The 22,342-nt window shown below is 36.4% G+C and overlaps 1 protein-coding gene across 2 annotated transcripts in view; it reads right to left on the bottom strand.

Moving 5' to 3' along the window:
* Positions 1 to 1,220: 1,220 nt before the first annotated feature.
* Positions 1,221 to 22,342, bottom strand: part of PIGK (phosphatidylinositol glycan anchor biosynthesis class K) — a 122,266-nt gene continuing 101,144 nt past the window's right edge. For both annotated transcript variants that reach the window (XM_081491865.1, XM_081491866.1), the window contains one exon: positions 1,221 to 1,582. In XM_081491865.1, the coding sequence (XP_081347991.1) occupies positions 1,466 to 1,582 (117 nt within the window). In that variant the 3' untranslated portion in view covers positions 1,221 to 1,465. The remainder of the gene's footprint in view (positions 1,583 to 22,342) is intronic.

Raw genomic sequence — 22,342 nt, 5'->3', positions numbered from 1 at the left:
AACAGATAAAATACAAAAATGTATCCCAGGGACATGAATACTCAACTTTCAGGATTTTTTTCTCCCCCTCATACATGAAGAAACAATACCTGGGACTGACAGCAAAGCACAATCTCAATACCATTTCCAGTTATGAGACAGACAGAAGATGGCCGGCAAGATGAAAAAGTCAGTTGTGGGGATATGAGCTCTTGCATCTCATCAGAGACCAGACAAGAGGCTTACTGTCTTACACGATGCATCAGTCACACACAAGGACATGGCCACAAGCACGAATTTTTCCTACAGTCTATCTACTTTATGGGACTGTCCAGAAAAAGTGCAGATGCAGCCAGGGGGCAAGGTTTACCTTAAAGAGAATGAAGCAATATCTTTTTCAGTGAGGAAACTGAAGAGGAGGTGATCAATTCTAAAGGATCACAGAATGCTTAGAAATGAAAAATGATGGAATTTGTTTCTCTCGAGCAGTCAATATGTGACATTTCCAAAGATCTTAAATTTTCCAGATAAACTGACAGTAAATAAAGACCTGGAGACTGTCAGTACCGTAGATTAAAAAACTAATTTTTTACATTTATTTACAATCTTAGCTGTAGAATTCCAGGAATAGCTGATAAATAAAATATTAACACATGAAAGTGTTAGTCACTTGGTCATGTCTGACCCTTAGCAAATCCATGAACTATAGCCCACCAGACTCCTCTGTCCGTGGAATTCTCCAGGCAAGAATGCTGGAGTGAGTTGCCATTCCCTTCTCCAGTGGATCTTCCCGACCCAGGGATCGAACCTGGATCTCCTGCATGGCAGGCAGATTCTTTACCATCTGAGCCACCAGGGAAGTCCATATTAACAAATCAAAGAATGAACCAAAAGAAAATTTGGGGAACAAAGTAAACAGTCTTATAGAAGAATATTAAATGAATTACTGTACCTTTATAAAATGGATGGTACACAGCCATTCACAATATGTCCTTGAAGAATGTCCAAGGAGAGGCAAAGGGCTGACAACACACTGCAAAATGACAACTGACAAAATGTTCTATATGATGTCTATTTTGGAAAAAAATATGAAAAAGACTAGAAGAATATACATAAAAATATTAACAGAGGATACCCCTGCCAGTGAGAATTAAATGTCTTCACATTTTTTTCTTTTCCAAATGAAAGGGGATTAAACAAGGGGAAATTCCTATTTTCAAAAAGAGTCAGTGAGTATATTGTGATCTCTTTACCCCAATATTTTAATAACACACAAATTGAAAAACTGGAATATATTTAGTGCCATTTAGCACTTGCATTAACAATAATTTTTCTTTAAGTTATAAAACCAATAGTTCATTCAAATTTACAGTTTGCTTATACTTTCTGCCAAGTCACACAAGAACAATGTATTTTTGAAAATATATTGACATGAACTTATATCCAATGTTGTAGCCTTTCATGCAGTCTTCATACATCACCGCATCTAGAAAATGAACTTCATATGCTTGATTCCGTAAGTTTTGAAGAAAACCATGATAATGAGTGCCCACAATCCCAGAATAAAACCCCCAGGAGGATGCCAATCCTTCAGCTTTGGTTTCTGCAAAACAAGAATGACATTATAAATTTAACAATAGATAAACACTGATAGAAAATAGGTAATTCACAGAGTGTACTTTTAAGGAGTAGTAATGTAGATTAAATTAAATGTACTGTTAGCCTTCCCTATCTGCAGGTTCCATACATACAAACATGTCCTGTATGTTTCTTTCTCCAGCATAGAAAGGCAGATCAGTCTTCCCCATTTATTTGTCATTTCACCAGCTACATTATGATCCTGAAATTGAAGGTCTGTGACTACTGTCTCTTTATGAGTTATATTAATACTTCCTGGATTACGAACCAAGATTGTGAGGATAGCTAGGAGAATCCTACTCTAGGATGGATTAAAGTGAAAAACTGTAATCTGAAATTTGCTTTAGTCACCATGTAAACTAGATCCCAGAAAGGCTCATAAATCTTTTAGTGGTTTCCACATCTTATATTTTGTTTTTTCCCCTACATAACCAGGACACCTAATGCTCTTCACTCAATCTTCAAATTATCACATGGAAAAATAAAAAAGGAAGGAAGGAAGAGAGGGAAGGAGGGAAAGAGGAAAGGAGGGAAAAAAATAACACAAGTTGAATCTATCAGAAATCAGTAAGGACCATGCCATTAATTCACTGCCGTGATTCTTATAAATTTATGTTTATTATACATGCTTTAAAATATCTAATAATTACCTAATGTATTCAAGATTATAAACTCACTAAAAATATTCCAAAGGATATTTTGATTTAAAGAAATTCTATTTTCTTTAAATTTTATAAATGGAGAAGTTATTTATGCAAATATCTGATTTTCAATTAGGTGACCCTTTTCATTTTTTTTTTACAAAGGAAATGAATTACTATATTGAAGTTGTAGTTATCAAAACCTTAAAAAACCAAATTTTGATAAAGTAACATGTAATTTTTAAATTAAAATGTTGTAGATAATAATTTCAAAGTCATGCTGAAAATAAATACTTCAAGAAATTTGCAACAACTGTAATGTGATATAAAAAATCAATGATTTCTTTTTTTTCCTTTTGATGAGAGCTCTTAGAATTTACTCTATAAATTCCATATACAATATAAGGCAGTGTTAATTACATTAATCCTATTGCACACAACACATCTAGTACTTTTTTTAAATTAATTTAACTTAATTACAGGATAATTACTTTACAAAATTGTGATGGTTTTTGTCATACATCAACATGTATGATAAGCTCAGTGGTTCTCAAACCATTTCAGATGGTTTGTAAGCTCTTGAAACATTGTGCAACACTGAAAAATCTTAATTTAATTTCAGTAGAAAATCTATAGTAATTAATATAAAACACAGTTATAATAAAGGTAGGTATATAAGTATCATAAGCATGTGAAATGAAAAAACAAGTGAGTGAACTAAATAAACATGATTAACTACTGCTCAGTTTTTGTCCTGTTTATTCTCTAATAGTCAAACATTGGTAACTCTTGCCAAATGGATGAACAAGCTTAAGATCAAAAATTATTTTTCCACAACTGGGAAATGATTATCTAGTAAAGAGTTATTAACTCAAAAAAAAATATTCATTATTAGTGGAAGCACACCTTTATACAGCAGTCAGAAGATGCTCCCTGAGAATCCACTTTAAAGAGTATTGACTTGGTTGAGGAGATATGATTCAGATTTTCCCCAGCAACTAGGAGTCTGATTTACATAGTATTTGAAAATACACACACACACACAGGTTATTAGGTTATTACTTTTAAAAAGTTAAATAAGTATTGTCAAAATCTGGTATTAAACTATGAACTATATAGAAGAACAGGTTATAATATAGACAATTGTTCTATAAACTAATTTAATGAATTTCAGTGCTAAATGTTCAGGAGATGTGAACCTTCAAGAGTTCAAGAGCACCTAAAACTTTCAGGTGGTGTTTAAACCAAGTCATGTAAGAAAATGCTGAACCTCATTTAGGCACTATGATTCATTACAGATTACTGAAATAAATAATCAAGTAGTTAACAGCAAATCTTACTTCTGCACCTGTAGGAATTCTAGTTACTTTTCAACGAGATGGACTGCCCGAGGTTGTGATTTTACCATTACATCTTAAACTCAGAAGCCAGAAACAGTTGCCAGATATAAGACAACTGTAACTTCCCAGGTGGCGCTTGTGGTAAAGAGCCTGCCTGCCAATGCAAGAGACATAAGAGACTCGGGATCGACCCCTGGGCTAGGAAGATTCCCTGGAGAAGGGAATAGCAACCCACTCCAGTATTCTTGCCTGAAGAATCCCAGGGACAGAGGAGCCTGGTGGGCTACAGTCCATGGGTTGCAAAGAGTCGGACACAACTGAAGCGACTTAGCAGCAGCAGCAGCATTTCTCCAAAGATTGGTTCTGATAGTTATTTCAATGTTATTTTAAAAACTGTTTCAGAGAATTCTGGAGGCACTGCTTCCTGATCCTTCAACTAAATATGTCCACATTTAGACCACTGATGCCCAGGAGAGAACAAGAGGGGAAAGCAAAGTGCTACAGCTATGGGCCTTTCAAAACTACTATTTGCAGTTGCTCTATTTTTTATTGTATGTTCATTACATGTATTTGACTAACAAAAAATGGAAAATGAATTATTAATTAAATACAGTTTGGAGTCTTAGCTTAGCAAGACATCTAGGAAGAATCCTGCTACTGCAGCTGCTCCCATCTTCTCAGGAAAGGCAGTTACAGTAGTGCAACTCTTCCCCAACCGATTAATGGCATACTTCTTCCTACATCTATTTAAATATAATTCCCAGCAAAGAGCATATCAGAAGGTAGCGGGCACTGACAATGGTTTACTGCATCCAAGAAGGCTCAATATCCAAACGAAGATCTCTGCAAAGAAGGGAAAACATAGGAAAAATCCTTTCAATAATATATGTTAAGAAACAATGGTTTTTCCACATAGTTCATCTTTTTAAAGTGTCCAAAACCCAGGCACACCCAGCACAACAGCAGATGACCCTAGATTAGTTTACCAAAACCACATCTGATGACTGGTCACCAGTCACTGGGAAATGTTGAACAACTATTCTTCAGATGAAGATCTGAAAGGATCCAAATCTAAGTAGATGGTAAGAAACATCCACATGCTCTGTTGGGAGATACTGACAGTATTCTAAGAAATAGGCAAAAACCAAGGTGAGGTCCATGAGTAAAAACACTCCAACATATGAAGAAGAAATTTCCTGAAGACACAAAGAACATATCTCTGAACAGATTTAATAAAGAACAAAAGAATAATTTTAGAAAAATTTTATTTGACATGGATTTGAATAAAAATGCACAAGAAGCCAAAACCAAATGAACAGCATAAAGATAAAATAATACAAGATACGGAGACAAAAGTTTGAGGTAAAAAGGGAGCTGGAAGATAGTGTCCTAAGCACCTCTCTTGAGTCCTTTATTCACCGAATTGTGGTAGACTAATCACAGAACAAAAAGGTCCTAATTCCCCATACTTCCTTTCCTGTGTCCATACACTTTGAATATATTGCTTTATGGCAGTTCTCATCAAGAAGTATACTCTATGTCCTTCTATGAATCAGTTGGCCTTGTGACTTCTTTTTGCCAACAGAAAGGAATGTAAGCAACAGTGTCCTAATTCCTTGCTAGCCTCAAGAGGCTTTCTTTGCCTGCTTCTGCTCTGAGACCTCTGCTACCACCATGAGAAACAAACCTAGGCAAGGCTTCTGGAGGTAAAAAAGACATCAGATGGAGAGGAACTCAAGTCCTCCAGTCAGCAATCAGCCATCTCCCAGATGCAGAATTGCCTAACCAAGACAAGGTTGACCAGAGACTCATGAGGGTACTCAGCTAAGAATAGAACTGCTTAGCTAAACTTAGCCTGAATCACTACCCTGAAGACTTATGAGTCAAATAAACAGTTGAAGTTTTAAGCCACTAACGATTGGAGTGGCTTATTATTCATCAAAAGCTATGAAATACATCCACTGAGATGACCATTAATATAGAAGGAAAAATTCTGATCCTTCATTATCATAAGAAAATAAAGTTCTCATCTACATACTTTTCAAGTTTCTGCAACAACGGTATATATAAAAACAGCATAAAGGGTAGCTAATCAGCTCCTTGTTGATCATGAACGTGGTTGAGGTGAGGGAGGTCTGTCACGATAATCCCCTTGATGCATTCTAGAACAAGAAATTCAGCCCCATTTCACTCATCTGAGCTAAATTTCACTAAGTAAGGACTTCAGCAAACACTTGTTTCACCTGAACAGCATGTATAGCCGACTCTGTAGAAGTCATGCTACAGTGTCTTCTAGAGGTAAATTTTGTGAATGTTCTTTGCCCTGTACCCCTCACTTCAAGGGAGCTGCAGTTATGCTCACTTTTAGCTCTTTCTTGTAGTCTTCCTGGGAAGAGATTGACTCCACTTTGTCACCATGCTAGGAACTGCTCCCAAGGAAATAAAGCGGGGGAATCCAGAGACTAACTCACCTCACTTCTCTCTAACCTTCCTCCTCCCAACTACATTCTCTAGCTCAAGTCTTGTTCCTTTCCTTTTGAAGTTAGCTAGCAATTCATCCTCACTGGATATTGCCCCCCCCCCCAACCTTCTGCTAGACAAATGTCTGTTTCTCCCAGAATCCTGATGTATTTTACACATGGTAAATTTGCAAAGCAATTAATTTAATCTAGGATAATTAAAGATGATTTGTTTTTAACTATAATTTTGCTTCCAACAAAAAGTTGACCACTGTTCTACCTTAACCACAATTTTAGTTTTTTTCTGACACAAATACCCACTATTAATATTGTTAATTAATATCACTCTGGAATTTCCAGCCAATCCAGATGTCAGTTCAAGGAAGAAATAAGTTTCATATTTTCAGATTTTACAATTAGGTATCAACAAACTATACAAAATCAACTCTTAGAATTATTGAGAACAAAGAGTCCAGATCTGAGATAAATATAAAAAAATACCCTTCCAATGTGCCAGTACAAAGAGTCCAGATCTGAGATAAATATAAAAAAATACCCTTCCAATGTGCCAGTAAAAATGAGTTGGAAAACAGAATAGAAACAAATTTCAACTGCAACAGCACTAAAAAACATAAAATATCTGGGAATATCCACAGCATGAGGATAAAAATCTCATTTTTTAATCTCATTTTATAAATTTATAAAATCTCATTTTATAAATTCATCTCAGATGGTAAAAGCCTATATTACTGTATAGAGGGGTAAACAGTCCTAAATATCAAAGAGGATATGATAAAGCTAATCTACAATATTTTTCTGATACAAGATAGAAAAGATCAATGAAACAGAATAGAAAGTAGGCAATCAGCTCAGAATCCAAGAATTTGGATATTATATTGGATATTACAAAAGAACTATAACAAATTAACAAGCAAGGAAATATTCTTACTGGTCCTCTAACAATGGGTTAACATCTGGAAAAGAAATCAGTTTTGTTTCTAAAGCAAAACTACAAACCAAAATATACTTCACACGATTAAGAATCAGATGTAAACATATGACATGTAAAAAAAAAATGTTTTTAATTACTTTTGTAAAGTGGCACCCAGGGGTCCATCATAATGGTAGCTATGTTAACGGTACCAGTGGAGAGCAGTTACAAAGGATTTCATTGTGAAGAGCATGCATCAAAGGGCCTGCAAGCTAAGGGGACTGTCAGTGGGTGGTTATTCAAGAAGGATTTCTTGGATGAGCTGGCCCTTGAACAAGGTGTCATACGTAAGTTGATGGAGAGGAGGAGATAACAACCAAGCAGTGACACATGGAACAAAATCATGGTGATGGTAAAAGCCAGGCATTGGAAGAGTGATGCCCTAGCCATACTATGCTAGCAGGGGGAAGGTGACAGAAAGAGATTTGCATCTGCTTTGTTCAATGCCAAACCCACAAGGACTCTGGCACTTAGAAAATCCTGATGAAAGAAAGGATGGAGTTTGAAAGTAGCAAGCATTAGGGCCAGGAAGGTCACTCTGTGAATATCCAGTTGCATTCTGGGATCTGAAACAATGCAATGCCTCGGAGAGCTTAGCCGGTAACCACCCACAGGTGAATATGGTAAAAAAAGATAAAATGTCAGAAAATCGGCACAGTAAAGGGATTTATAAGTCTAAAAGCAATAAATGGAAATAAAAAGGTGGAGAGATTTTCAAAAGAACTTTTGAAAAATCGGTATTTCATGAAGTGTATAAATCAAACTAAGAGGCAAATAAATGAGAAAACATAATAGAAAGGGGGATAAATTCAGTACTTTGAGATCTGCCAAAAATGAGTAAGAAAAGACACATGGATTTATGAACAAATATTATAGGGAAATGAAAATTTTCACAATAATTACAAATGGCTAATCAAAATCTGAAAAATGTAATTTTTGATCATAAAAGCAAGTTAAAATAATATGTTAATTATTTCTTCCTTGTTTCAAAACTAAATTAGTAAATGTTAATAAGGATGGTCAACTTTATAGGGAAAGTAATCTATTTACATGTTCCGAAGTCCTTAAAACGTTCATAATTTTTCATTCCTAGAATTTGTTGCACTCCTAGCTAGGATCTACAGTAAGGAATTCTGAAATGCTGACAAAGGTTTTGCACAAAGATTTTCTTCTTACTGTTATTTACATAATAAAAATGGGAAACTATATAGATAATATGAGAAATACTGCACATCAACATAATTAGTCATCAAAAATGCTCTCAATTTTAATGATTTGGAAAGGTGCTTAGACTGTAATAAGAAAATAAAAGTAAAATGCAAATTGAGTATGAAATATGATCTTTATAACAATATTCAAAGAAAGGAAACTGAAGTCTGAATACGGTTTCTGTGAGAGAAATAGGATTAGAGGTAGTTTCAAACTTTTCTCTACACTTATCTATACTTTTGAAAATATATTTTCTACAATGGCTAGGTATTTCTTTAATTATTTTTATGGGGGAAAGAGGAATACAGAAGAAAAACTTTTAATAAGAGTCCACCTAGAAGAATCTTTCTATAATCATCTTTTACAAATTTAGAAGGTGCTCTACAATAATACCATTTATACATGATATCCTACTTTGAGAAAAAATAACATGAATAGCATGACAGCAACATAATAAAATAAAGTGCTTTTCCAGTATGTATTTAATGATATTCCCAGAAAATAACAAAATTGCTATTTTTAAAACAACTATAGGTAATATTTTAAGCATTCTACAACGATTTTACTTACAATCAAATGAGAGATTGGTATAATTATTGCATTTTGTAGTACAGCTGCATTTGAGGTAAGTTCACATTAAAGTATAGCTTGTAATTTCATTTGTCCATATTAGAGCTTCTCATAAAATGACTAATTTTATGTAGTTAAGGTACTCTACTGACTGCTATTAAACACTTTTTTTTTTTAAACTTTCACAATAATAGCTATAATACAGAGGTGAAAAGCATATAAAAAACACTGCAATGTGTCACGAGCAAACACTTAAAAGCTTAAGGGCTAACTATTATTGAAATGCCTAATATTTCAAATTAAAAAGATAGGTAGCTTAGCAACACTACCCTGCCAATTGTGAACAGTGTTCAGTCTCCTCTTTCATGTTTCTAGGAGAACATTAACCACAGGACTTCAAACGATTAACAGAGAACAGAACTAAGTATTAAAATTATGTAGAAAGAAAAAAAATCGAGGATTTAAAAAATTGTACGTTTACTGGAAAACAAATGGAAAATTTACCATGTTTCAATAAGATTTTTTCCTTAAAATATAATGAGCATATCAGATCAGTTAAATTATATTTTAAGGAAGGGAAAAAAAATAACAATCCACTAAGGTTACAATTAGTTTAGCAAATAATTTAGCTATTTGTTTTCAATTGTTTAATTAGTTGTAGTTTGTTAGTATTTCCAGTCTGTCAACATCCTCTGTATAAAGTATGATTTGTAATCTTCAAATTATACTTGTAGTATAAGTCAAATTGTGGTCAGCAGAATTCTAAGAGAGCCCCCAAGATTCCCTCTCCCTAGTGAGCATATGCTGTATAATCCCTCCCCTTTGAGTGTGGACCAGGACTTATGAATATAAGATGGGATATCACTTCTTTGACTAGGTTATATTATATAACAAAGACAAAGGGATTATGAAGATGTTATTAAGGTCCCTAATCAGTGACTTTCAATTAGTCAAAAAAGAGATTATCCTGGAGAGAGAGACTGACCTAATTAGGTGAGCCCTTTGAAAGAGGGTCTAGATATCAGGGACATAAGTCAAGAGAGACAGACAAGTAGGTTGGTACAAATGTAACTGCAGTTTTTGCATTGTTGAAATTTGCTGTTTGATATTAGAATATATTCTTTAAAAAAAATGTGGTTATATTATACACCATTTTAATGCATACTTCTTGCTTTATGGTGTTTTGTTTTTTGTGCTTGTTTTTTTTTTTTTTGCTGATGACTATTACTTGCTGTTTATTTTATATTTATTTTAGACTAGAGGAATGATGTTAGACAAAGAGCAAATTTGAGCTATTTTCTTATTCAAGTTCAAGATGGGTTGTAACTTGCAATATCAACAACTCATCTGGCCTAGGAACTGCTAACAAATGTACAGTGCAGAGGTAGTTCAAGAAGTTTTGCAAAGGAGACAACAGCCTTGAAAACGAGGAGTAGAGTCGCTTGCCATCAGAAGCTGACAACGACCAATTGAGAGCAGTCTTTGAAGTTGATCCTCTCACAACTACACAAGAAGTTGCTGAAGAACTCAACATTGACCATTCTAAGGTCATTCAGCATTTGAAGCAAATTCAAAAGGTGAAAAAGCTTGATAAGTGGGTGCCTTATGAGCCAGGTGCAAATCAAAAAAAAAAAATCATCGTTTTGAAGTGTCATCTTCTCTTATTCTGTGCAACATCAGTGAACCACTTCTCGATCGGATTGTGACATGTGAAGAAAAGTGTATTTTATACAACAATCGACGATGACCAGCTCAGTAGTTGGACCAAGAAGCTCCAAAGCACTTCCCAAAGCCAAACTCGAACCCAAAAAAGGTCATGGTCACTGTTTGGTGGTCTGCTGCCCATATGATCCACTACATCTTGGCAAAACCACTATATCTGAGAAGTATGCTCAGCAAATCGATGAGATGCAATGAAAACTGCAATGCCTGCAGATGGCAGTGGTCAACAGAAAGGGCCCAACTCTTCTCCGTGACAATGTCCGACCATAGGTCACAAAACCAACAATTCAAAAGTTGAATGAACTGGGATTGGAAGTTCTGCTTTATCCACCATATTCATCTGACCTCTCACCAACCAACTACCACTTCTTCAAGCATCTCAGCAACTTTTTGCAGGGAAAACACTTCTACAACCAGCAGGAGGCATAAAATGCTTTCCAAGAGTAAATTTGTTAAATCCTAAAGTACAGATTTTTATGCTACATGAATGAACAAACTTATTTCTCCTCGGCAAAAATGTGTTAATTGTAATGGTTCCTCTTTTGCATTAATAAAGATGTGTCTGGACCTAGTTATAATGATTTAAAATTCATGGTTTGCAACCACAATTACATTTGCACCAACCTAATAGCAACCTAACATTAAATCTGATAAATGTTCTTTGAGTGGAAAAACTTAGAATACTAATTTTCTATGTTATTTTTTAAAAATAGAAGGGAACTAAATATTCTAGACTAATTCCTCCTACTCTTCCGTACTTATTTATTCTCCCAGTACTTGAGTGTTCAGTTGTTCAGTTGTGTCCGACTCTTCAGGATCCCATGGACTGTAGCCCACCAGGCTTCTCTGTCCATGGAATTTTCCAGGCAAGAATACTGGAGTGGGTTGCTATTTCCTACTCCATTATTCTCTAAGACTTTGCTCAAATATGACCTCCAGATGAATCCTGTTCTCATACATCAGTAAGAATTACTTGTTTCTTCTCTGGGCACCAATGATATTTGGTTTATATCTTATACTACAGTTGTGCTTCTACTACACTGTGGTATGTTTGTCATCTTTCATTTACTTATAAACCTTATCAAGGCTTCATAAACTTTAAATATAATAATCAACTTGTGTTAGTGATATATTACTTTCTTCTTGAAAATAAGAATAATATTCAAATATAAATATTTAAAGTATCAATTTACTAGTTTATAATCTTGCTTTTATGACTTAAGGAAAAAATTAAGAATTCCACTGATCAAATAACAACACAATCAATTTCAAGAATCCCTAGGGAGAGGTTAAAAAATATTCATTTAAAAACGTGTAAAACGAATTTTGAAATAAATGAATCTGTTTCTTAGTATCTGTGTCTGTTAAGAAGTAAACAGAGTTTTGCTTCTGCCCATGTAGGATTAAATTCTATAGGAATTATCTGCCATTCTGAACAATTCAATAATCATTCAAAAGGTAAGAAACAATGGTTTTCTGAAGTTGGACAATTTGCAGCAGTTTTCTGACCCTTGAAAGAATGGAAACAAATAAGATGAATCCTTCAACTGCCCAAGCTTATTGCCTAGAGGCCATTCCCAAGCTGCAACACAAGGACAGAGTACCCACTGAGCCCAGCAGTATTGAAGAGTTGAAGAGGTACAGATTAGAATTCAGGGAGGTTTTGGTGGCTAGAACTTTCAGGTTAGACTATAGGAGAAGAGGGAGCTCCACAGAGACAGGGCTCCAGAAGCTGCAGAGGGATTTCCTTGAATCTTTGGCAGAGTTCTAATCTGTGCATGCATAACAAGAAGCTCATATAGAAAAGCAAAACAAAACACCAAAGCAACAGGCCAAACAACTCCTAATACTTACAATATGCAAAACATTCTGTCACAACAGTGGAGCTAAATCAGAGACAGTGTGGCTATCTCAGCCCCTGCCCTGCCAAAAGACTAATCTGGATCTGCCTAAAACAACTTAAAAGCTATCTTTAAAGTAATCAAATTGATCCTAGAACAAAATCCAACACTCATTACATGAATAAAATAAAAATCCAAAATGTAACAGCCAACAACAACAATAACAAAAATAAAATAGCTAGCATGCAATCTTTTAAAAGGACATAGGAAGGAGGAAAACATCACCTAAAGCCAGGAGAAAAATTAATCAATTGAAATAGACCCATATATGAAAAAGATGATGTATTTAGTAGACAGGGCTCTTAAGACAGCTATTATAAATTGCATGTAAAAAAAAAAACATGAACATATGAGAGAAGAGAATATATAAATAATATCTATTATAGGATTTCTAGAGATGAAAAATATATACAAGATGAAAGCTACATTGGATGAAATTAAGAGTAGATTGACACTTTAGCAGAGAACTATTAAGATAGCAATAAAGTTACTCAAATGAAGCACAGAAAGAAAAAAAGCAGGGAAAAGAATACACAGAGCCTAAGTTATGCCTATCGTGGCATAATATTAAGCAGGAACACATTCACTCAATTGGAGTCCTAAGTAGGGAAAGACAAAAATACGTAAAACAAATAATGACTGAAATTTGTTTTCAAATTTCATAAAAACTATAAACCACCAAATCCACAAAGCCTAACACCAAGAAACACAGAGAAAGCCACACAAAGGAACATCATAATCAAAATTCTGAAAAACAGTGGTAGGACTTCCTTGGTGGTCCAGTGGTTAAGAATCCAACTGCAAATGCAGTGGCTACAGGTTTGATCCCTGGTCTGGGAAGATTTCACATGCCACAGGGCAACTAAGTCCATGTGTCACAACTACTAAAGCCTGCACACTCTAGAGCCCCCATGCCACAACTTCTGAACCCCTGCACCCAAAGCCCATGTTCTGCAAGAGTAGCCATCGCAGTGAGAAACTTGTGCACCACAATTAGAGAAAGCCCAAGCGCAGCACTGAAGATCCAGTACAGCCAAAAGTAAACAGATACATAAAATTTTAAAAATAAGAAAAGAAAAACAATGATAGCAAGAACACCTTAGAAGCAGTCATGTAAAAAGAGATTTGTTCTTACAAAGAAGAAGTGAAGTCGCTCAGTCGTGTCCGACTCTTTGAGACCCCATGGACTGTAGCCTACAAGGCTCCTCTGTCCCTGGAATTTTCCAGGCAAGAGTACTGGAGTGAGTTGCCATTTCCTTCTCCAGGGGATCTTTCCAACCCAGGGATCAAACCCAGGTCTCGTGCATTGCAGGCAGACACTTTACCGTCTGAGTCACCTTAACAAACTACAGCAGATGAGTCAGTCACACGATTACACAAAGTTTTATGAGAACACAGCCATGCTCATTCATTTACATATTGTCTATTGCTGCTTTCACATGACACCAAAGTTCAGTAGTTGCAACAAAGACCAGATACCTAAACTATTTACTATCTGGTCCTTTAAGAAAACGTGTACTGACTTCTGCTACAGTGGAACAAAGATAAGCATAATTGAAGATGTGCTGTCAGCAACCATGGAATCCAGAAGACAATGGAAAGGCATCTTTAAAGTACTGAAAGAAAATAACTGTTACCTAGATTCTAGGGAAAATGTGCCAAATGAAAAAAGTCTTTCGAGGATGAACGGGAAATAAAATTTCAGTAAAACAAAAGCTTTGAGAATTCAACAGACATTTACTGCAGCAGACCTATACATAGCAATATACAAAGTGGTATATCAAATACCTATACTACAAGGTATACCTACAGCAGACCTATAATACAAGAAATGTTAAGAGAAGTTCTTCAGGCAGAACGAAAATTATACTAGAGGGAAATACAGACTTCCACAAATGAAAGAGGAGAGATCAAAATGGTAAACTGGTAAATAAATATATAAAAATATTTTCTTCATTTAAAAATTTCCTTAAAAGATAATTGACTATTTAAAGTAAAAATGATAATATATTGTATGGCTCATAAAGATGTAGAATCAAAACATATAACAGCAACAGCACAAAGAATGGAAGGGAGAAACTGAGAACATATCATTATAAAGTTCTTACGCTATACATAAAATAATATACTATTTAAAGTTCGTGTTTAGTCACTCAGTCGTGTCCAGCTCTTTGCAACCCTATGGACTGAACCCCACCATGCTCCTCTGTCGATGGGATTTTCCAGGCAAGAATACTGGAGTGGGTTGCCATTTCCTTCTCCAGGGGATCTTCCCAACCCAGGAATGGAACCGGAGTCTCCTGCATTGCAGGCAGATTCTTTAACAGCTACCAGGGAAGCCTCAGTAAGAAGACTACCAGGGAAGTCGACTATTTAAAGTAGACTGTGTTAAATTAAAGATGCGTATTATAAATCCTAGACTAACAACACTAATAAAGTGGTTTCACTTAATAAACCGAAAGTGGAGTTAAAATGGCATCCTATAAACTCAACAGAAAACAGAAAAAGAAAAGGAACTGAAAACAGATGGAGCAAATATAAAACAAACAGCAATACAGCAGACCTAAATCCAGCCAGATTTAAATCCAATTTAAATACTGATAATTACATTAAGTGAAGGGATCTTAATAGTAGTAGTAGTGTTAGTCGCTCAGTCCTGTCCAACTCTTTGCGACCATATGGACTATAGCCTGCCAGGCTCCTCTGCCCATAGAATTCTCCAGGCAAGAATACTGGAGTGGGTTGCCATTCTCCTCCCCATGGGATCTTTCTGACCCGTGGATTGAACCCAGGTCTCCTGCATTGCAGGCAAATTCTTGACCATCTGAGCTCCAAAGGATCTTAGTATTCCAATTAAAAGGCAGAGACTGTCAAGTTGAATAAAAACATACAACTCAGTGATATTCTACCTATAAGAAACCTACTTTAAATTCAAAACACAGATAAGTTAAAAGTGAAATGAAAATCTCTTTTTCCAAATGGAAAAAGAAACCTGGGCAGGCCATATTAACATCAGAACAAAGTAGAATTCAGAACATCTGTCCCCAACCTTTTTGGCACAAGGTACTGGTTTTGTGGAAGACAATCTTTTCACAGACCTGGGGTGGGGGGATGGTTTCAGGATAATTCAACCACATTACCTTTATTGTGCACTTTATTTCTAATCTAATGCTGTCACTGATTTGACAGGAGGTACTGGTCCACAGCCCAGAGGATGGGGACCCCTGCTTTAAAACATCGAATATTACAGGGATTAAAAAAAGAACTTCTCATACTAATGCAGGGATTGATTCACCAAAAAGGTATACCAATTCTAAATGCTTTATGTACTTAAAGTTTCAAAAACACTTATCAAAAACTGATAGAACTGAAAGGAAAAATTGTAACTGTATATTTCAGCACAATCTCAGAATTAATTAGTAAAAAAAAAATCAGTAAGAATATGGAAAATCTAAACATTATCAACCAATTTGATGTAGTTGATATATTTATTTCACTCCACCCAGTGATATTAGAATGCAAATGCTATATTAGTGCACGTGGACATTCACCATGATGGACCAATTTCTGGTCTTTAACACAAGTCTCAATTAATTTTTAAGGGCTGATGTCACAGAATATTCCACAAAGCGGAATTAAACTAGAAATCAGTAACAGAAGAGAGAACTTGGAAAAATCTTTAAATACTTAGAAATTAAACAATATATTTCTAGGTAACCCAAGAAGAAATTACAAGGGATATAGAAAATATTTTGAATTTAATGAAAATATATTTGTCAACTGAAAAGAATGCAAAGCTGAAAAACTGATGTTTTATTCGGCAGACTTACTGAAGACATGAGTCCAGGATACAGCCTCTCAGATAGCACTGAGGGCCTGTTGCAAAGAGGTAAGTGACAAGTCATGATATATAGAAGTTTCTGTGGGGGGCAAGAAAAAAAGGAAAGAAAAAAAAACCAGATGTCCAACATCAAAAGATTACTGCTAACTATATTTTAAAAACCAGACATCTCAAGTTAATAAATTTATCACTTTTCTAAAGAGTCTGGACTTATTGAAATTATTCCCTTGATCTGCATCTTAGCTATCTAGTGCCAGTATTCCAATTTTCTCCATTCTGAGTTCCTTACCCTCAGGGTGCATTGCCAGGGGTGGCTGCAGTTGCTGATGGCTTGATGGTGGGCAGCCTGTTTACTGAAATGGCAGGTGACACTCTTCATTCATACACTTTAAAATGTGTGGGATGTACATAAATCATGTTTACAGAGATATGTATAGTATTATATGATTGTATTAGAAAAGTAGAAATATCTGAAATCAGTAACTTATGAATAAGATTCCACCTGAAGAAATTTCAAAAAAAAGAGCAAATGAAACCCAAACTAAGCACAAAAAAGAAAATGAAAAAGTGAAATTCAATAAAAGACAAAACAAAAAAAGGCGGGGAGGGAGAGAAAAATATCAACAACCAAAAACTGCTTTCTTGAAGTTCAATAAAATTGATAAACTTCTGAAAAAACTGGTTTAAAGAAAAAAAAAGAAGAAAGAGAATATCAACAACAGATTACACAGACATTCAAAAGATAATAAGAGGATACAAAAATAACTTTATGGCAATAAATTTGACAAGCTATGCCTGACAGATACAAATTACCATCTTATCCAATTTTAAGCCAGAGAATTAAGACACATACTTCTGTAGAGTCCCTCAAAATTTCCACATCCCTAACATATATGGAAAGAAGAGAATCAAAAAAGAGGAAAGGGATTTCCAGTCAGCCTGTAAAACAAGAGATCTGTGTTGATAAGAATGCATTAGGGAAGAACCCAGAATTATCAAGCAGAAACTGCAAATAATAATGGTTAACACTTAAATATTTACTATACACCATGCATTAAAGAATTTTAAAATTGTCAGTGCATTGCATTCAGGTAGATAATATCATTACCCTGCTTAACAGATGAGGAAAATTAAAAACTGTTACAAAACCACCACTACCCATAATCATGATTATCATTTATGGAGTACTGACCAAAAGTTCCACTCCTTTATAAGACCTTCACATATATTGTCTTATTTAACCCTTACAACAGCACTGGGACACAATTATATAATTAGTATCTTATTTCAAACATGAGAAAACTGATTGAGTAACTTGACTAGTCACAAGCTAGAAACTTTAGTAAGTGGTTTTGCTAGGCCGGAAACATGGCTTAGTTTGATTTCAAAGTCAGTGCTCTTAACCATCAATGGCATCCCACTGCGGTACTCTTGCCTGGAAAATCCCATGGAACGGAGGAGCCTGGTAGGCTGCAGTCCATGGGGTCGCAAAGAGTCAGACATGACTGAGCAACTTCACTTTCACTTTTTCCTTTCACTTTTCACTTTCATGCATTGGAGAAGGAAATGGCAACCCACTCCAGTGTTCTTGCCTGGAGAATCCCGAAGATGGGGGAGCCTGGTGGGCTGCCGTCTATGGGGTCGCACAGAGTCGGACACAACTGAAGCAACTTAGCAGCAGCAGCTCTTAACCATTACATAATACTCCTAAATTACAGAATTTCTCTGGGAATAGGTCAAGACTTCTCCTCCTCCAGGCAACTCCCTTACCTCACCAATTATTATGGGACAACCAAATAAGCTTTCCTTGGAAAGTAAGCTATGACAAACCTAGAAAGCGAGTTAAAAAAAACAGACCACTTTGCTTACTAAGGTCTATACAGACCACTTTGCTTACTAAGGTCTATATAGTCAAAGGAGAAGGCAATGGCACCCCACTCCAGTACTCTCGCCTGGAAAATCCCATGGATGGAGGAGCCTGGTAGGCTACAGTCCATGGGGTCGCTAAGAGTCGGACACGACTGAGCGACTTCACTTTCACTTTTCACTTTCATGCATTGGAGAAGGAAATGGCAACCCACTCCAGTGTTCTTGCCTGGAGAATCCCAGGGACAGCGGAGCCTGGTGGGCTGCCGTCTATGGGGTCGCACAGAGTCGGACACGACTGAAGCGATTTAGCAGCAGCAGCATATAGTCAAAGCTAGGGTTTTTCCAGTAGTCATGTATGGATGTGAGAGTTGGACCATAAAGAAGGCTGAGCACCGAAGAATTGATGCTTTTGAACTGTGGTGTTGGAGAAGACTCTTGAGAGTCTCTTGGACTGCAAGGAGATCAAACCAGTCAACCCTAAAGGAAATCAACCCTGAATATTTATTGGAAGAACTGATACTGAAGCTGAAGCTCCAATACTTTGGCCACCTGAGGTGAAGAGCCTACTCACTTTAAAAGACCCTGATGCTGGGAAAGATTGAAAGCAAAAGGAGAAGGGGGAGGCAGAGGATGAGATGGTTAGATAGCATCACCGACTCAATGGACATGAATCTGAGCAAACTCCAGGAGATGGTGGAGGAAAGAGGAGCCTGGCATGCTGCAGTCCATGGGGTCACACAACTCAAAACAACAAAATAAGCACAAGACTAATGAGCTATAGAGCACTTATTGGAGATAGCTGGTGTTAGGATTCAGAGGTAGAAGTGGGGAAGAGAGGTTGTTTTAACAGCAAGCTGCTGCTGCTGCTGCTGCTGCTGCTAAGTCGCTTCAGTTGTGTCCGACTCTGTGCGACCCCATAGACGGCAGCCCACCAGGTTCCTCCGTCCATGGGATTTTCCAGGCAAGAGTACTGGAGTGGGGTGCCATTGCCTTCTCCGTTTAACAGCAAGAGAAGAGCTTAAATGGGTATGAGGCACGTATCCAGAGATGCTGGCTCTTCTGAGTACTGCTCTCCTAGCTGTTCATGGTCAAGTAGCAAATATAGCACACCTGGAACACATCTTTAAATGTTTCAGTCTCCACTTTATACTGGCACTTGGAGGCAGGCACAACTGCCTGGAGTGGAGATGTTTTTGTAACCATTGCAAATGTGATAATTTAAAGCAAGAAACAGTCCCCCACAACACAGGCTCTAATTTATATTTCCATATACAAATGATTACCTTAAAAACTACTAGGATTTACTCTTTTTTTGTAATCCATGTAGCAAAGGATATTTAAGTGTATACTAATACTAGCAATATAAAGATAATATCCCATCATTTTTGCATCTTTAATGTGTATAGTGTACATATCTATTCCCTACACACAAAAAATGTAAAACAGATTTTCCTAACAGTTTGACAAATGCTTTCAAAATTCAGATGCTCTTTTATTTTAAAGCTAAGAATTCTTTTGTACTATACTTTTTGTCTTATATTTTCTCGATTTATCATCAATTATAAGCTCAACATATATTTCCTGAAGGTCTACTATGTACAAGCCATTTGAGCTAAGGGGCTTGTAAGTATGGTTATTCTTTCTTGTAAAAGTAGTAATGTATATTAACATCAGTTCAGTTCAGTTCAGTTCAGTCACTCAGTCGTGTCCGACTCTTTGCAACCCCATGGACTGCAGCACACCGGGCTTCCCTGTCCATCACCAATTCCTGGAGCTTGCTCAAACTCAAGTCCATCAAGTCGGTGATGCCATCCAACCATCTCCTTCTCTGTCGTATCCTTCTCCTCCTGCCTTCAATCTTTCCCAGCATTAGGATCTTTTCCAATGAGTCAGTTCTTCACATCGGGTGGCCAAAGTACTGGAGCTTCAGCTTCAGCATCAGTCCTTCCAATGAATATTAAAGACTGATTTCCTTCAGGATGAACTCGTTTGATCTCCTTGCAGTCCAAGGGACTCTCAAGAGTCTTCTCCAACACCACATTTCAAAAGCATCAATTCTTTGGTGCTCAGCTTTTTATTTTTTTCAGCATTCAGTATATTAACATAGGTTCCTTTGTACTTATATTTGTAGGCCATAAAAAAAGACCATTTCATTTATGTTTATAAAGTAGACAAATCCTTATTTCCTAAACAAAATTAAGATATATATATTGTAGTTGTATAAGGGCTTCCCTGGTGGCTCAATGGTAAAGAATCTGCCTGCCAATGCAGGGGATGTGGGTTTTATCCGTGGGTCGGGAAGATCCCCTGAAGAAGGAAATGGCAATCCACTCCAGTATTCTTGCCTGGGAAATCCCATGGACAAAGGAGCCTAGTGGGCTACAGACCTCGCAAAGAGTTGGACACAACTTAGCAAATAAGCAACAATAGTAGTTGTATAAATTAGTCATGTTCATAAATATTGACGATTCTGAGAAGCTATTTCAAGGTTTTAGAGCAAGAGTCTTTTTTCTTTTCTCTATAGAGGGCCAGAGAGTAAGTATTTAGGCTTTAAAGGCCACAGAATCTCTCTTCCAACTATTCAACTCTGCTTCAAAGTACAACACTAGCTGTAGACAATATGCAAATGAATGGGTTTGGCTGTGTCCCAATAAAACTTATTTACAGAAACAGGTACCATGCTTGTTTGACCCATGAGCCATGGTTTGCCAACCCACGCTCTAGAGAATGCTGTTGAAAGGATTGAGAACTACCTTGCTACCCCAAGCTATGCCATTTGGGTATATTATTTGGAACTGAAAGCACCTGAGAAACAGCAGATGCAGGAAGACTTCTCTGACCTCCACCTTTCTACCAAAACACAGATCATAAAATTTCCTATGAGAAAGGAACCATCTCTGTACCAGTAAGGGAAGAACATTCTCATTACTGGAGTCTGGGTATGAATCTATACAAACCAACCTACTAAAATAACCCATATCTTCCATTAGTTTCCCATATATGTTTTCCTAGTCACTTTCCCACAGTTTCTGTTCCTTGCCCAAGCCCCTCTGTCTCACCACTCCTCCACAAATTTATTGTTTCTTAATTAAAATATATAAGTTCTCAATTGTAACTGCTTCTTTGGATCTTCATTTTCTTTATGAAGACTCCCATCTGTACAGAAAAAATATTAAATAAAATTTCCACGCTTTTCTCCTGTTAATTTCTCTTAAGTCAGTTTAATTCTCAAGCCTAAGAGAATAGAGGAATTTTCCTCCCCTGTCTAGTGATTTTCTTTTAGTCTGTGTTTTTACATTATTTATATTGGTAAAATAAATTGCAAGAATAAAGCATGTCCTCAAGAGAGAATAAATTGGTGATACCTTCACAATACATATCAGTTTATTAAGATGATTTCAAGTCCCAGAGGAAAAAAATGTAATTTTTGTTTAACTATTTCACTAACTTATACCATGAAACTCTTTTTAACCCATTAACTACTAACATCTTGTAAAACGAGTGTTTCAGGAACATATTATGTGTGAAACTCAGAGTTAAGCAAATTTAAATCTCATGGCTACAAGTATGGATAAGAATTTAAATTGTATACAGAAATATGATATATATAAGAAATGGGTTGTTTTGTGCATGGAATCCTTTTATCAGCTTGTTTGCTTGCCATTAGGGCTTCCCTGATAGCTCAGCTGGTAAAGAATCGCCTGCAATGCAGAAGACCCTGGTTGGATTCCTGGGTGGGGAAGATCCCCTGGAGAAGGGATAGGCTATCCACTCCAATATTCTTGGGTTTCCCTTGTGGCTCAGTTGGTAAAGAATCTGCCTGCAACACAGGAGACCTGGGTTCGATCCCTGGGTAGGGTAGATCCCCTGGAAAAAGGAAAGGCTACCCACTCCAGTGTTCTGACCTGGAGAATTCCATAGACTGTGTAGTCCACGGGGTTGCAAAGAGATGGACACAACTGAGCAACTTTCATTTTGAGCTTCCCTGATAGCTCAGCTGGTAAAGAAGCCACACATCTTTTACAGAAAAAAATGAAACAGGTGCACACTCCCAAAATTTCTCATTATTTATGTATACCATCTAGTTGTATTGTCGTTAAATGAATTTTTCTACATGTACACTCAGTTTCACCAGTCAGATACATGGATCAACAGTTTCTTCATTCAGTCAAACTTAATGGA

Source organism: Giraffa tippelskirchi, chromosome 5 (assembly GCF_054371585.1).
Source record: "Giraffa tippelskirchi isolate mGirTip1 chromosome 5, T2T-mGirTip1v1.2.pri, whole genome shotgun sequence".
Taxonomy (NCBI): domain Eukaryota; kingdom Metazoa; phylum Chordata; class Mammalia; order Artiodactyla; family Giraffidae; genus Giraffa; species Giraffa tippelskirchi.
Note: the sequence above shows the minus strand (reverse complement) of the source record. Positions and strands in the feature narration are given on the sequence as shown.